This window comes from Anarhichas minor, unplaced genomic scaffold (genome assembly GCF_050575085.1).
Source record: "Anarhichas minor isolate MPS153535 unplaced genomic scaffold, ASM5057508v1 ptg000040l, whole genome shotgun sequence".
NCBI lineage: Eukaryota > Metazoa > Chordata > Actinopteri > Perciformes > Anarhichadidae > Anarhichas > Anarhichas minor.
In genome coordinates, this window is record NW_027466486.1 from 1,938,901 (window position 1) to 1,956,127 (window position 17,227).

The 17,227-nt window shown below is 42.4% G+C and overlaps 1 protein-coding gene across 1 annotated transcript in view; it reads left to right on the top strand.

Moving 5' to 3' along the window:
- The first annotated feature begins 1,301 nt into the window (after positions 1–1,301).
- The window catches only part of trim9 (tripartite motif containing 9), a 35,075-nt gene continuing 19,149 nt past the window's right edge, over positions 1,302–17,227 (top strand). Inside the window, exons 1-3 of the mRNA XM_076108031.1 lie at positions 1,302–2,138; positions 15,788–15,883; positions 16,977–17,099. Of these exons, the coding sequence (XP_075964146.1) occupies positions 1,302–2,138; positions 15,788–15,883; positions 16,977–17,099 (1,056 nt within the window). The remainder of the gene's footprint in view (positions 2,139–15,787; positions 15,884–16,976; positions 17,100–17,227) is intronic.

Below are 17,227 nucleotides of genomic sequence, written 5' to 3' on the forward strand. Positions count from 1 at the left end.
AGAAGCTTTGCAAATAACAAACGAACCAAATCCTGCAAGTTTATACGGTAGGCCTACAGCCGCTCTGCAAAACTGCACGGGTTTTATTATTCAGATCCTGGCTTAAGAAATCTTAAGATCGTCTGTGTTTGTCAGTCAGACAAAATCATGTGGAAAGTAACTAGTTGCGTATCGGTACATAAAGTACTTTAACTTTAATACTTTACTGCATGTTCTTTACTACAATGTATATTTGACAGCTCTATAATGCTGAAATGCAAAACATTTGTCAGTTTTGAAAATAGAAAACTCATTAAGTCATTTATCAAACTAAATGTCAAACACACACTGGCTCCAAATATGAAGATTTGCTGCTAATTTCTCTCTTGTTTATTTAAATGTATGATTAAGTTCATTAAGCCTGGGGTTTGAGCTTGTGTTGGACATTTTGCATTATTTTTTGACATGCTATAGACAAAACAACCAACTGATAAATCAATACTGTAGGATGCTAATACAACATGTCATTAGCACTACTGCGGTACAAGTGACTTTGCAGAGTAAGATTTGGCATAAAACATGTGATGAGCCTAAAAAAACAAACAGATGCATTGCCATGGACGAATTACCTGTATGCATCACTTTAATGTGTCAGTAAAAATAATAAAATATATAATCATGAGTGATTTTACTTTTCATACAGATCATCAAGATATATTATTTCTTTAGTAACAGTTTGAACTTATAACTGAATATGTTTACATTGTTGTTGTAAACAACTGTTCTTTCTGAATAAGTCAATGGACTAATCATCTTAAAGAGAACATCCCACTGTTGTCTGTGGTTGTCTTCATATAACTGATATAAATGAGTTATTATATGATCACATTGTATTAATTGCCCTGCATTGAACGGATAGTCTCGCATTGTTCTCCTTATAATCCCTTAAACAATTAGGTTACATGTTCAGTAATGTCTAGGACATTATATCTGTTGATACATCTCGCTGTAAAGCTCATTAACTTCTCCTCACTGACAGCTGAGCCATCCAATGGTTGTTCGGAATCCACTGGTTATCCAATGGCAGCCCTTTCTGAGCCGATGCTGGTCGCCTATTGGTGAAGACGCGTGTGATGGTTCAGTGCGATGCCTTTTCCTCTTGGTCAAGGTTGCACTGGCAGTGAGAATCGCAGTAGGACGCGACCGGAGCTCCGTTTACGCGCAAACAAGCAGACAGACTCATCAGCCCGACACTCCGCTGTAACTTCTCCCGCCTGCGTTCGCACGCCGCCGAGGAATCTCTCACCTCCCCGAGAGCAGCCATGGATGAGATGGAGGAAGAGTTAAAATGCCCCGTGTGCGGCTCTTTTTTCCGGGAGCCCATCATACTGCCGTGCACCCACAACATTTGCCAGGCGTGTGCCCGGAATATTCTCGTGCAGACCCCCGACGCTGAGTCCCCGCAGAGCAGCCGAGCGTCCGGATCCGGCGTCTCTGACTATGATTACTTGGATTTGGATAAAATGAGTTTGTACAGCGAGGCGGACAGTGGATACGGTTCCTATGGGGGCTTCGTCAGCACTCCGACCACCCCTTGTCAAAAATCACCGAACGGGGTGCGGGTTTTCCCCCCGTCCGTCCCGCAGCCTCAACCGCAACAGCACCTGCTGCCGCAGCCCGGCTCTCTGCCCCCGATCCCCCGCAACTCCTGCATCACTTGCCCGCAGTGTCACCGCAGCCTCATCCTGGACGAGCGGGGGCTCCGCGGATTCCCCAAGAACCGGGTGCTGGAGGGGGTCGTGGACAGGTATCAGCAGAGCAAAGCGGCCGCTCTCAAGTGCCAGCTCTGCGAGAAGAGTCCGAAGGAGGCCACCGTGATGTGCGAGCAGTGCGACGTCTTCTACTGCGACCCGTGCCGCCTCCGGTGCCATCCTCCCCGCGGTCCCCTCGCCAAGCATCGCCTGGTGCCGCCAGCGCAGGGGCGGATAAGTCGCCGCGCGAGTCCCCGCAAAACATCCACTTGCACAGAGCACGAACTGGAGAATCTAAGCATGTACTGTGTGCAGTGTAAGATGCCCGTGTGCTATCAGTGTTTGGAGGAGGGCAAACACGGCACACATGAAGTCAAAGCTCTGGGCGCGATGTGGAAACTGCACAAGGTACGTGCGTAACAGAAAATATAACAAGCTGCAAAATCTTTATGTGCTGTTGTACCAGTGCGTCTTTTCGCTGTATGTGTGTATATGTGTGTGCGTAGCTTTTATTCACAATGATTCATCAGCCTCTGAGCTGAGCAACAAGTCCGCCTTGAAAATATTGTACGCTGTATCTTGTCAGTTCCGCTTCGCATCCAGCAGATATACAGAGCGGTGGGGATTTATTCTCAGCCACAATGGATTTAAATGAACGCTTTACAATAAAAGTAAGTAGAAGAATTTCACCTCCCTGACAATCCTGCATCTCACATTTCAGTCTGCTTCGTGAAATAGGCACGTCTCCAAACTGGGAACTCTGCTGTCTTTTGGTGCGCAAAGCTGTCAGGAAGCAGCTCTATTAGACATTCTGTTCACGAGTGGAAAACCAGGAGCAGGCCTCCTTTATCAACAGTAAACTGCTTCTTCTTCTCCTTCAAATTATGAACTGAAGTTGTGCAGGGATTCTGGCATGATTTCAGCTCTTGACCATTTGTCTCCTGAGATTCCTTCACTCTATATATATATACTGTATGTATATGTTCCACTCCCCCCTGTCCTCTGACAGCTCAACAGGCGCCCCAGAGATCATTAGGCACGGCTAATATTGGAGCTACGCTTTAATAGGAGCCAGCAGTGAAGCACAGATGCAGCAGGCCTTCTGTGTGGATTGAGGTGCTATTTTGGAAGCCGAGTTGTTGTGGGCAGGGAGGCGTTTCAGAGGGCTGCAGTGCATCTACGCCTCTGCAGCTGCAACCCTCACCTCCACACTCCTCAGCTTCCAGTGGCGAGGGAGGATGTGGAGCTGGATATAGATGCTTTTTAATACTCTCTCACACACACACACACACACACACACACACACACACAGGAATGGTGATATGTAGTGATGGTGTTGCCTGGTTTCCATGAGAAAACCAGAAAATATGGTGAGTTTTTGTGCTTGAGAAACTCACACACCTTTGCCTCCCTGCAGGCGTATCAGCTGTCCTCATTGCAGTCAAGATTGGTGTACTATGTCTCCAAAAACAGCCATTTAACAGACCTCCAGTGCAATCATCTCCTCTCGATGGTCTGAAGATAGCGTGTCACCTCAGATGTATGAGGCAATTGTGAAATTGATGGAAAAATCAGAGGGGGGTTGATCATTTCACTCCCATCAAATTGCCATCACTTGAGAAGTTGCCGACCTTTTCTGCCTCATCTTTCTTGGATCCAAACTGTCAACAAAAAATAGGAACATTTTTAGAAACCAATCGATGGCACCAATATCACTGGGGCCATCGATTGGTTTCTAAAAATGTTCCTATTTTTTGTTGACATGCAGCCTGTCGTCCTGTTTTTCGGCTTCTATCACGGCACCTGCTTATTTCTGACCTGTTATCTGAAGCTGCTGCCTGCAGAACTGTAACAGATGGCGTGGAGTTCGGAGCTGGCAGCGTTGAGGATGGGCATCTTTCAGAGCTTCGGGGTGTTCCTCACATAATTCATCAGGGGAGAAATGAAACAGTTTTCCATATCCTGCAGATACACTGTAGATACTTCAGTGTAATGCACATAGTGTAGAAACTCGAGGAAGTGGCTTCCTCTGAAATCTGATTGGTCACTACTTTCTCAGTTGCGTTGAGTTCAACTCTGATTGACATTGAAATGATCTGAAGTCTAATATATATGGTTTTGTTAAGTGGGCTATCAGTCCAAAACTCGAAAATATCAGCACAAACAAGCTATGAAACAGAGAAAAGCAGCAAGTCGTCACATTTGAGAAGCTGGACCCCAAAAAACGGTTGATTTTCTCGCAATCAACTTCTCAGTTAAATATTTATTTCAGTACTTGAAGTGATCAAAATATAATTTTTGGCTGACAGAAGATCTGCTTTGTGCGATACATGTTTGCATCAATGTTCTGTCTATGTCACATAATTAAGTCAAAACCAATTATATTGCATTCACCCTGAATTCAATGTTCCCCATTGATCACAGAACATATATATATATATATATATATATATATATATATATATATACTGTATATAGCACATGCTGCAGTTATAAGCTACTTGTTTTTTAGTACCTCAGATGAAGTTAGTCCTTCGTGGTTTGTGTTTATTTTATTGACGTGTATGTCTTTAAAGTAACATCTATTGATCTGGTTTTGACCACTTAATGGCAAGATGTAAACACAACATCGACATATTATCACAAGTAGTCGAACAGTTGCTTATTTACACATCCAGCAGACAGAGAGCAACATTGACATTTTGAGTCATGCTTCTGGTCACCTAACAAGTCCATCACACACGTTTCTTTTAACATTTTATATATATAAAAATAAAAGCTAGTGCAGCTTTAAGTTGTGGCTTTGGCCGTATGCAAAACCAAATAGTATTCTGATACACATTCTCTCTCAGATATACTCATACAACCAGAAAATAAATGCACATAAACACAAACATCTTCTTTTCCCCTTCAAACTGATCAAAGCTGTTGGTTGTTTGATATTGTGACTGGGTTGCCGCACGTTTGAGCATCACTGCCGAATGTTGATGCAGAAAGTACAACGCTAAGTAACTTGAATCTTGTTACTTTGCGACAAAATCTTAAATCCACACCTGTAGCATTTACATCAGCGAGCAGAAAACACGCTCGCTGATATCATTTAATAAGATCTCTTCTATTTTCCAACTGGGATTTTTTTACTTCAAGGTGTTTTTTAATCTGCACCGTCATCGTCGTCGTCTTGTTAAGCTGGGACAAACTGTGCTCTCTCCCTCTCTCTCTCTCTCTCTCTCTCTCTCTCTCTCCCTCTCTCTCTCTTTGTGAAACATTTCTCTCTTTATGGAGACGGAGTTGAACCACCTGCCGTCATGGCAACTACATCCCTCTCGATGTTGTGCAGAGCAGCAGAGGTCTCCAAGATACCGGACCCCACGAGGGAACCATTCCAGATGCTTTACAGCCTTTCCCTCCTCCCTCTACAGTACATTTGTGTCTAAATGAACGTGACTACAGATCATTACTCTCGCTTCATGCTCAGACGTCTTCTCAACTTCTCCGCTGGTCTCGCGGGCAATAAAAACGACTGTGCTTTTATCTCTAACCCTCCCTTTTGGACCGCGTGACCGTGTCTAAACCGCGATGGAAATCAATTTCATGTCTCCAAAGTCAATTTCAGTCACGAAAGACGAGTAGAAATCTAAGAGCTCCATCGTGTGTATCGCCCCATACCACGTCTGCCTCTTCAGATTTGTGTCAGAGGGTTTTATGTGGTGACAGGATGTCCGTGCTAATCTCCGTAAATCACATTAAAAAGAGTCAAGGGGCATCGTCAAGAGCGTTAAACCCCGACATGGCGAGAGGTCCTCGGCTCTTCACGGATGTCACAAGAGGTCGCCCAGGACCCCGAATGCAATCTAGGTCAACCTCTGTCGCCTCAGTGTGTTTAGAGGCAATTAGAGGCGATTTATCACGTAGAAGCTTATGTACGAGATGCGTGGGTGTGCAGAAAATAAGTAGCAGATTGCAGCAGAAAATTTGCAATTTACCCTCTTGCCACGAATGGAGAGATAAATCAGAGGCTGCAGAGGAGATCTGATCTCCGACATCCCTGAAAATGTCCCTTTGAGCTTTCCATGCAAGAAGAAAAAGCTTGAAGAAGTGGATTTCACAAGTGATTTAAGACATTTCTCCCTTCTAGTGTGGACATTGTGCTCCCCTTTAATGTCACCGTGTGTTTGATCCTGACGCAAACAGACGCCCTGCACACCTTGACACCAAGTCAACACAGACGGATGCTCTCAGCCAAGATGCCCCAAAAAGCAGGCTAACGAGGACAGACAGAGCAGGCACGGGGACGAATGCTAAAAGACTCGTCTCAATCTTGAGGCCGAAGTTGCTTTGTGTCTGGATGAAGAGACCTGCAGCTCAGCGGGAGCGGCGAAGGAAAAAGCCTTGGAAGAGTCAGACATTGGCGGCGGGATCCCCGTCCTGCTCTCCTGCTTTAACTCTTGTCTGCTAATAGTAATGAGGCTGGCTGTCAGTCTGGATTCATTCCCCCGCTGTGCCGCTGCTCCACACTTCAGCATGCAACCACCCCCATACAGAGGAGTAATAAACCTCATTGGTTCAATGTGCCATGCAGATGCAAACTACAATATGTCGGCTTTACCGTCAATAACCTCATGGCAACGACGAGTGTGAACTACTGATCTTTCTCAGAGAAATTGGTAGAATTCATTTGCGACACAAATATTTGGAGAAGCAGTACAGCTGCCATTTGCTGATCCTGATCTTAGAAGTAACTGACCAAAGTAATAATGCTAATGTTAGCTGTCCCCGGTCACATGCTTCAAACGTGAGTTTCTGCAACATCAAACAAAACAAAGCAGCAGGCAGCATCAATACTTTAAATGATTCTATACTGTTTTTTTTTTTTGTTCAACCCACCGTACAGCAGACGGACACAGTTGGCGACCAGCCTGTGAACAAAGAGGAGCATTTAGTGGCTAAAGAGACAGATGTTACCTCTGAGATTAGACTAGACTAGACCGGAGCAATGAGGAGAGTGAATATTGGATTTAGTGATTGGTGATAAATATGTCGATGTTGTGTTTACAGCTTCTTCCGCTGTCCCCAAATGGTCAATAGATATAAATAATGCTGCTCTGACATACAGGATTTCAAACATGGTCTCTCAATAGATTTTATGATGCAGACTTGTGGTGGTCAGTGAGCCAACCTATTTAGAAAAGAAAATAGATAGTATCACCCACTGTAATATCATATAGTAAGAAATGTAACAATATCTCTTTTTATGACTTTTCTTGGCTAAACGTTGGCTTATTCTGATATGTTTGTCGTGATTAATTACAGTATGAACAATAGAGGATACCAAATAAAATTTCACAAGTACAACTTCCCATTGCAGATACCAACAAACTCGCCTATACTGCCTCCGCCCAGATTTATGTTGCGAGCCGGGTAACGTCTTTTCATTTCGCTAGAAGTGGTGCAACGAGTGGTGCAGGCGGCCAGTTGGAGTGCAGTTGTTCGGCCTTTTAGAAAGGCTCTTGCGTAGCACCAGCGGTACATGAGCCGCCGTTTGGGCATCACTGCAGTATAAGTGATTGTGTGCAGATAAAAGACACGTTTGCTCGTTTGTTTATGACAGCAGGCTGTGATTCACTGATATGGGGATGAGGCGGAGGACAGAGGTCTGTAGAGAATGAAATTTCACAGTGGGGTCTCAAAGCCATTTGGGTTGACGCTGCTCCATTACAGGCGGTGATATTTCCCCCTCGAGCTGCCATGTAAAGAGATTAGCTGTGTAAATGTTAATGAAGGAGGGAGATAAAGAAGAGGAAAATGAGAGCGGCAGCATGACCCAGAATGCCCGAAGAGAGGAAGTGAAACAGGGACCGAGCAGGAAAGAGAGGCAGAGCGATGCTGAACGTCTCTTAACAGAATACTTCATGTTTAGTCTGAGTCATCTTGTCGTCCTGGGTCCACACAGAAAGCTTATGCACTGAAGGTATTTTTTATTTTGACTTATTATATAACTTTTTCCGGGTGGGAACACAGACCAGCTGAACATTTCAACTTGCTCCAGATGTGGAACTGGAGAGAGATAAATGCCTCAAAACTCCAATGTGCCAGTTTCCCTCAGTGGCCCGACTGGGAACGAAAGAAAGGACGTTTTCTTCTTCTTCTTTTCTCTACATAAATGAGTCCAAACCAAAAGTAAGTTATCAGATTTGTAGGGTGATTTTAACACAGAATAATTCATTATGCTCAGTCACATCTGGCCGCCCTAACACAGTCAGCCCACATTAAATGAGGACATAAAGTAAGAAATCAGGCTCATCTTGAAGTCTGTGCAGCAGATGATGAGGACAGGTTACAGCCTGCAGTGACCCTGTTTTCATCATCAACATAATTATCCTCAGGATAATCATCATCAGCGACATCGTTTGGATTTCGAGGATGAGGATAGACACGTAGAAGAAGAACTGATGTCATTCTCCTCAGTCTGTTCTCAGCGTTTGTGACTTAAAGACTTTACGGAGCAGAAAATCTGATTTGAGCCAAAATGATCAGAGCCGCATCTTATTGAGGTAAATGTTGTTGGGCGAGGTCAAAATCCAGCACGCCACAAAGAATATTGACAGAAAAACAAAGAGTGTGTCAGATGGACAGTTAAATAATGTAGCCTGATGCAGAAAACTCCTGTTTCTGATTGGCTGACAGGAATCTTTTAAAAGTGCATATTGGGACACCTCAATCATTGTTACTATCTAATTTAATACTCAGCTCCCCCTTCTGTATTAGACTGCAGGTATCCAGCAACAATACTGACACAGTTACCTTACAGTTAATGATGGTTAAACAAGATATTTAGTTGTTTTGTTTTCATAAAAGTGACCATGGTTTGAGCATGAAAATGGATTCCGAACATAATGACTAAAAGGTGTCCACCGTGGTCATTCATTTCTTAAATTGAGGCAACTTGTCATGTGTTTGGACATATATCTGGCTGAAATCTCTCAAGAATTATATTTATTAATAGTGCGTTCCTTCTAATGTAACCTGTTCTCCACGGATTGATTTGCCTGGCCATAAAAAATACCAGCTTGTTAGTCGCTATGTACCCTGCAGCAATGACCGATCAAAATATAGCCCAAAATATCAACATGACAGTCCCCTGAATAGGTGAGGTTAGGTCCGACTTTGCCTTTAACGTTACACACTACCTGACATAAGCAGCACATTTAGCTTCCTCTCCTATTAATATCCACATTAATTTAATCCATGTCTGGAATTGCGTAACCCCTCGTTTTGAAATTGGTTCAGCCTCAGACCTTCATAGCTCACACACACACACACCTCATCCATCCACACAGGTGTTTTCACTTTTGTTGCCTGATTAGGCCTCTTCTCTGAACAAACAGCACGTCATTGACAGCTCCCTCACTCTCCGGTTCCACCTGTTTTTAGGGCAACACAATTTACACCTTTATCCCTATTAGCATATGGTGACGACTCTTCTTTTTTTCTTGTTTATCCTCCATTTTCTCAAATCAAATAATGTTGGAAAAAGCAGCTTCCATCTGACTAAAGGTCAAATCAACCATGGTGATTTAAAACAGCTGTGTGGGTGGCGCGAAGAGGAGTTAATAAAAGCGTATGTCTGACCCAGTGAGACAGCATCACAAAAGAGGATTTCACAATCTTTTTTTGGTGGAAAAATCAACTTACGACGAGGATCGCAGAAATTTAAAGTTGTAAAGCCCAAATGTTGAAACCCAAAAGTGGCAAAAACAACCATTTTTAAAGTGATGTTTCAGCCAACAGAAGAGAAAAATATAGGGAGAAATGACATTTTACAAAGCTGCCCGGACGGACCTCAAATGTTGCTGTTTCCGACCCAGAAACGTTGTTTTTACTAAATAGATGGTCGAGTCAAAGAGGAGAATGACTGACTGAATGACCTGACGGAACCTTTAAAACACCTTCCTCTCCCCCCTCACAGGTATAACAGTATACAATCTCCATTTCACTCTTTCTCTGTACTTGATTGGTTCTATTTGACACATTGAGGCAAGGTCAACATGTACAGGCGACTAAATGATCTGCAGAAGACGCCGCCGTCGCCTGATAAATCCAGTGCCGACAAGAATAGATCACTTCTGCCCCATATCCTGCTGTGTTGTCCCAGGTGTCCGTCAAATAAGGACTCTGTTTCTGACATGATAAAACTGGCAACTTTTTAATATCCTAGTTTCATTGCCTTTCCTTATGTGTGTGTGTGTGGATAGTTAACGACTTATTCTGCATTATTGATGACGGCAGATATAAGCGATGAATAATGCACCAGCCACTTAGGTTCTGCTTGTGGAAGATGGGTTTCATATGGGAACTTGTTAAACACGGAGGAGTATCACAATCTGGCCAAATCGTAACTCTTCCAGCGTGTTGGAGGATGTAAGAGCTTAATTTTTAACAACAGAAAGGTTCCCAAGACGGTAAATATCATCAAGTCGCCTGCTTAATATTTCAAACTGTTTTCTCTGAGGGCTGCGGCAGTGCGTGTAAACAACCGCAACCTTTCATGTTAGAGTCTCTGGTTACTGATAACTGTAGGGGGAAACACAATCAGTTATCAAGCTGTGCAAAACAACATTAATTTTCATTTTATTTGATCGCAGGGTTTCGGTGTAAGTTGTGTGTTTGATGTCTTCTGTCACAAGAAGTTGACCTCGGCCTCTGTTTACGGTGTTTAACCAACAGACTGTGTACTATAGGCTACACACAGGATTAAATGAGGCTAAAGAGACTGTTGACAGAACACCAGAGAAAGTACTTAACCCTGAAGCTCTGAGAAAAGAGCAGGGCACTTAAAACATTTCTCTGAGAGGTAACGCAGCTTTTTGAAAGTAGGTTATGGGAACTCAAAATCTATCTTTATTCTAATCTGTTCTATCTGGACACATTTTATCTATATATATATATATGTATATATATATTTATATGTATATATATATACATATATTTATATATGTGTGTGTTTTTTAATTAGCTGGAGGAGTAATGCTTTTCCTCCGCTGCGACTTTAAGAGCTTAGCAGTGACATTACACCTACCTCCCTCTTTCCTTGCACTTCCCACTTCCTAGTGGGGACTTTAATCCAAATTGGCTCTGATGCCTCTCTGACATCCGCGCTTTCCTGTGACAGATTGGTGAGTTTGCTCGGCCGCAGAGAGAAAATGAAACACGCCGAATGGCCCTGAAGCCGCTTGTGAATTATTCATGACGTGCACGTGTTCCCACTCGGCTTAATTACTGAGATGATTAGTGCGCCCAAACAGCAGCGACATCCTAAACCCCCCACCACCTCAACAAATCCTCCACAGCTCATTGCAAACATTCCAGTATCCTCTCTACGTTAATGTTGCATGGTGCTTTTATTTCGACTGTCCCTGAACAAGCTTGAATGTGCTTTGCATTGATGTAAGTGTTGTTGAGCACAAACTCTTATAAACCTCGTAATAGTTCTCATCAGTCACTCGGAAATCACTTCATGTTGGCCACACTTTATCTGCTCTAACGTAAACTGCAAACATTAGCATGCTCGGCTAACTAGTTTAGCAGAGCAAGATTATACATTGGGCCTAAAGCCCAACTTTAGGCCCAATGTATAAGAGTGGTATAGTGTCTTGTGTTTTTAGTCTTACCAATTCTAAAAACACAAAATCAGTATCATAAGGAATGGATTAACTGTGTGTTTTGCTAACGTAAACTGCGGTCTTTAGCATGTCCAGATAACTAGCCACCTCCGAAGGATGCGGCCGCTGGATTGAGTTTTCAGTCAACTGAATTGGCAGAAGCTAAATTCGACCACTCAAAGCGCTTTAACACTACATGTCATTCACCCATTCACACCAGAGACTATAAGAAGTGGACGTACTCATTGTGACGTCATCCATTGGTTTGTGGACTGCCGTTTTGAAGCCTTGAGTTTGGCGATTTGGCCGTCGCCATCTTGGATTATGACCATCAGTTAGCCCACCCTAACGCATAGGCTACTCCACTTAATGGTCTATTTTACTCTAAATGAACCATAATTTACTAAATGAACATCATTTAGTCGTAATTAGTTTACAATGTTTACTGAGCGAATAAATCAGAAGTAGGGTCATTTTCTCATAGACTTAAATACAATAGGATGTCTCTTTGCAGAACCAAAATGACCAGTAGAGAGAATGTAAGTTTTAAGATGCTTCCGCATTGACTTCACTCGGTAGAACCGCGGGTTGAACTTGGGGATCGAGCCGCCGAATTCCTGATTGGAAGACGACCTGCTCTACCTCTGAGCTACAGCCTCATCCATCGGCTTTAGCTACAGCTTGTCATTTCTACAGACTGTTTGTTAAGTTACCGTCGATCTTATAGGCACAAATAAATATAGAATTAAATAGAAACAAAGGACCACTTGAAATGAAGAGAAAGGGCTACGTAAAATGTAAATTATGTACATAATGCTACAATATATAACATAATATATGAAGAGAACATAAGTTAATAATACTAAATTTAGAATGACAAGTATAAGGAATATGGGCATCAAACACATACAACATACAACCAGTGCAAACAAACAAAGCAAACAAAAAATGCTTAGAAGTCTGTTAAGTGTGATAAATATAAATGCAAGAATAGTGTAAGAGATAAATGAGAATATTTCTTGAAATGTACAGTATAAATGCAGTATTAATGGAAGCGTAAGAAGAAGCTGGATTTTCTACCTGTGTCTGCAATCAAGAACTCATTGTTTCAAAAATGACTATGAATTTTTAGGGTTATACCTTCAATGATTATCACTGTGTTGCGTGAGAAAAGAAACTACGCCTGTCAAATCTGTCGAACTGGGAAGCTTTTGGTGTGTGTCCCATAGTGCTCTTCATCCCATTTGTTGCTGAAGTCTGTCTTTCCATATGCCGACCTTCCGGCCATGGCACTGTTGTCCCCACCAGGCAGGAAGTAGCCGTGAGCTGTGCAGAAAAAAAAACAGCCTCTGTTTTCATGGCACGTTTTGACCTGGTTTTGAGGACTGAGCTCTGCAGGCTCTCGGACAGACTCTGCGGAAAAACGCCTCCAGACAATCAAGTGCTTTTCATTTCATCTGCTCTGTCACTGCACGCATACTGACTGTTAACTGGGCGAGGCAAAGGCAGGAGCTCCCTCATCGTCCATCGCTGTATCACAGAGAGGAAAATGAGAAAGCTGACCGAGAAAATGAACTCCAATTTAGGACAAACTGAAAGGGCAGGTGTGAGTGACTCGGCTGATATGTAATGAAACCGCCAGAGTCTGAGGGATGACTTGAGTTTGATTTGCAGGATCTTAAAACGATGAAGTGAAATGGAGACTCAGAAGTGGTCTCATCTCAGAAGGAGATGGATGCGATTTGTGTGCTTTTAAAATGTCTTCCATTCACATGTTTATTATCCTCTTAGGTAAAATATAAAACATCATAAAAGAATAGTGCGGCCTTTTGGGAAATACACTCATTTGTTTTCTTGCCGAGAGTTAGATGAGAAGATCGATACCACTCTTTACTTTAAATATGAAGCCAGCGGCCAGTTAGCGTAGCTTAGCATAACGACTGGAAGCAGGGGGAAACTGCTAGCCTGGCTCAAATTTGCACATTATATCTCAGTTCATGTTTATATTTATTATGTCTCCTTGTTTAAAAAAGTCACTGCACCCAAGCTGCAACTTGTCATTTTTACACTTTTTGAATAAATGAGATGTAACATGTTAATAAGTTATATTGATTGTTTCTCACTGCACTTGGATTTAGATCAGTTCCTTTACTGCTGAAATAATTTTGTTTGTTAGTTTGTTGCATATTGTTCCCAAAAGTTTGATAATGAGCTTCCATACTCAAACTCTGTTGATTAATTTGGTGAAGCCATTTAGCGAGTAAAGATAGTGAAACATTTGTTGGTTTCTGTTTCGTTGCTGCATTTATCAGTTGAATAGCTGAATACCTTTTAGTTTTAGATGGTCGGTCAGACAAAATAAGCAATTCAAAGACATCACCCTGATCTCCGGGTGCTTGTGACAGACATTTTTCATTATTATTTTACATTTAAATGATTTGATAGTGAAGACCTCATTAGCTTTAAAATCCATCTCCATAAAGGCCTATTTGTCCTCTGAAGTCTGTACATAGGCTTTTGAGATGTCTTCGTGACAAACAACCTAACTCGGGAGAAAACGTACAGTTCATATCTTTTCATTCCTGGAGGTCTCTGGAGATGTTGAAATAAGAGTCCCAAGTTAACAAAGAGGAAGTTTTTTCCAGAAAAGTTTACATTTCAGTCTTTGCTCAGCTGTTACCGGCTCAGACCGTCCCTTGGTGCAGTAGACTCATGTTAGCGGCAGCTGTCATGGTTTCCCAAACTCTGAGGTCAAAGGTCAGCTGTTGGCCCCGCAGATAGATTCCCATTCGACCAGCTTACGTCAGATGCCAGGAGCTGCGTTGACACAGAGTTGTTTTCACAGTGTTTTTCACTGTATCAGCTAGTTCCAGGTTTTATTGCTCTCTTCCGGAGTGGAAGTGATTTTTTCTTTTTGCCCAATACCCTTTTTTCCTCCCAGGAGACAATACCCTCCCCAAGTTGACGGTTGTTCACTCAACCGTACAAGGTTCCCACAGGGTCAGGCCGCGTCCTCTCGCTCCGTCACCTCTTTGTTCACACAACCTCGCTTCACATACATGAACACCCTCTTGTCTGTTCCCCGCTATCCAAACAGGAGCATTTGTGTGTCATCGCACACATCCAAAGCAGTGGTATTTCCCATCACATGTACAGAGCTCTGCTCCACATGACCAGGGACTGTAATCCAATAATAAAACCATGCAAAAGTCAAGGGCTTTATTGTACATAAATCGTCTTAGTTTTAGTTGGAAATGTCATTTTGTGTGTGAGAATAAAGCCGACAGTTCATTTGGTCTCAGGGGCGAAAACTTTGACTCTTCAAAATGTCAGTTTCCCAGCAGCGATGAAAAGCAGCTTTGTTTGTGAATTTCAGTTCATCCAAAACTTAAAAATTGACAAATTCAGAGTTAGGAGATTCTCACTGCATGACGGCTGTATATATGATGTTTATACGTCTAACATTTTGAACTTACCAGGCCACACTGGTCTGGGAATCTGCATCTAAAATAACTTAAGCTGCTTGGAATGTCCTTCTGTGCTGCCTCCATGTGTCTTTCCTGTCAATCTCAAAGGTCTCATTTAATAAATGTCTCCTACACATGCATGAAACAAGATGTGGGGTTTATTTAGGAGGACTTGAGTTGAGAGTTAAATAGTCAAAACTACAAAAACCTGGAGTGGGAGAAAGCTGCCGATAAAGCAGTTACTGGGGTTGCAATGATTATTATTATTATTAGCGATTAATTTGCAGATTATTATGATCTTGATTGACTGATGTTATTATTAATTGTTTGGTCTAAACATTGTGTGAAAAAAAGCCTAGATTAATTTCCTAAACTGGTTTTGACCAACCAGCAGTCCAAATCCCAGAGTTCTTCACCTTACTATCACATAAAACAAAGAAAATGATATATGATTAGAGGGGTCGGCTTAAATGCCCCAAACATAACATTACTTTTTATTAGATTAAATATTTGAATATGTACCTGAATGCAAGATGAGTTAATAAACAATTTTTTTTTTAAATTTAAATTTCTTTTTGTTTTGCAATAAATAGCAGAACTATAAGCTCATAGATATTTATTTATGACATGGAAAATCTCTTTTTCTAATTATTTTATTAATTGGGTATGCCACTTCCTGTTGGCTATATTCCTGTTGCAGTATGTCACATAGCTTGACTAACACTGCTGCCCGTTTGAACCCCGCAGAAAGAAACATCCATGCATGAGTAAATCTTGTCCTACTGATGACGTTTGTTTCTGAGGATTCAGCACCTATTTATATATAATGGAGTGTTGATTTATTCTTATTTAAATGCAGTACAAACCCGTATCACTCCATTGCTGCTGCTGCTTCATCTCTAACGTCCTCTCTCTGTGCTCTCCACAGGGTCAGCTGTCTCAAGCTCTCACCGTGCTGTCGGACCGAGCCACTGAGGCCAAAGAGTTCCTGGTTCAGCTGAGAAACATGGTGCAGCACATCCAGGTACGTAAATACACACAAAGACTTGCAGGCTTTGCGCACTCTTTCTCGACCCCAGGAGCAATGTTACCTGTCTCTCACCCCTCCCCCCCCCCCCCAGTCTGATCCCAGGCTGTCCACCACGGCACGTCACTGCAGTAATCAACAGGAACAAAAAGGCTTATCGTATTATAACACTGCCTGGAGTTTGGTCATTGTCCAGCCATAGTGCTGCATATGAGAGGTGGAAAATGACACTATTTACATCTACAGTAGGACATCAAAGTCCTCTCTTTTACGTGCATTTAGAACACATCAACCCTTAAATTAGAGTCAGTTAAGTGGTGAATGTTTTAGTATGATCGATTCTAAAGTTGTACTAAATATATTTATGCTGAAAATGGTTTCATATGTGGACACAGACTGCCACTGTGGACACCAGCGGAGCATTTCTCGGCTGCAGGTTTCAGGTCTTTTGAAGGTGTGAGCGAGGGTATTGATTTGAGTGTACAGTCAGTGTTATCACATGTACAGTACTTAGTGTAAGCACAATATATTGACCGGGAATAGATTAACATGCTGGACAACCTTCTGCTGTGTGTGGAGACAAAAGCTGCATGCCGTCAGCTGTAGAGGCCGATTAGAGGAGGAAGGTGGGATTAAAAGCCCTCGCTGATTATCGACACACACAGTCAGATGAGGCTCCAGGGAAACCCGCCATGGTGGGAGATGCAGGATAGGAAAGGAGGCGAAGGAGGAGGAGATAGTTGTGATGTGGGAAAACAAACTCTACGAGGCATACTTGTACGTACACTACTCACTTCATGATGACTTTATCCACCCACCTCGTTCGATGACGAGCTACTGGAGGAGACGTGTGAATGAAGATGCATTTTTAAATTAACTATAAATCTTATTATCTCTATATATTTCAGTGTGCTGCTATTAAATTGGATTGCCTAAGGGTTTCACTCATTTAGTATCTCCTCTGCTTTTGGTTTTGCGTACAGTATATTTTGAATTGAAAGTTCCGATATATATATATATACTGTATGTATATATATATTTCGTCTTTTAGGTGCGTTATTCTTTTCAGCCTTTGCCTGTTGTCTTGCAGGAGAACGGAGTGGAGTTTGAGGCCTGTTTGGTGGCGCAGTGCGACGCCCTCATCGACGCCCTGAACCGACGCAAGGCCCAGCTGCTGTCTCGAGTAAATAAAGAGCACGAACACAAACTGAAGGTGAGTGAGCACGACCAGACAAAGTAACATCCAGTTCATCTCAAAATGTCAGAGATGTATGGGGGTGGTGTGTTGTGGTGTAATGTGAATATGGCTGTTTTTGCATTAAACATTTGGGAAGTGGAGCT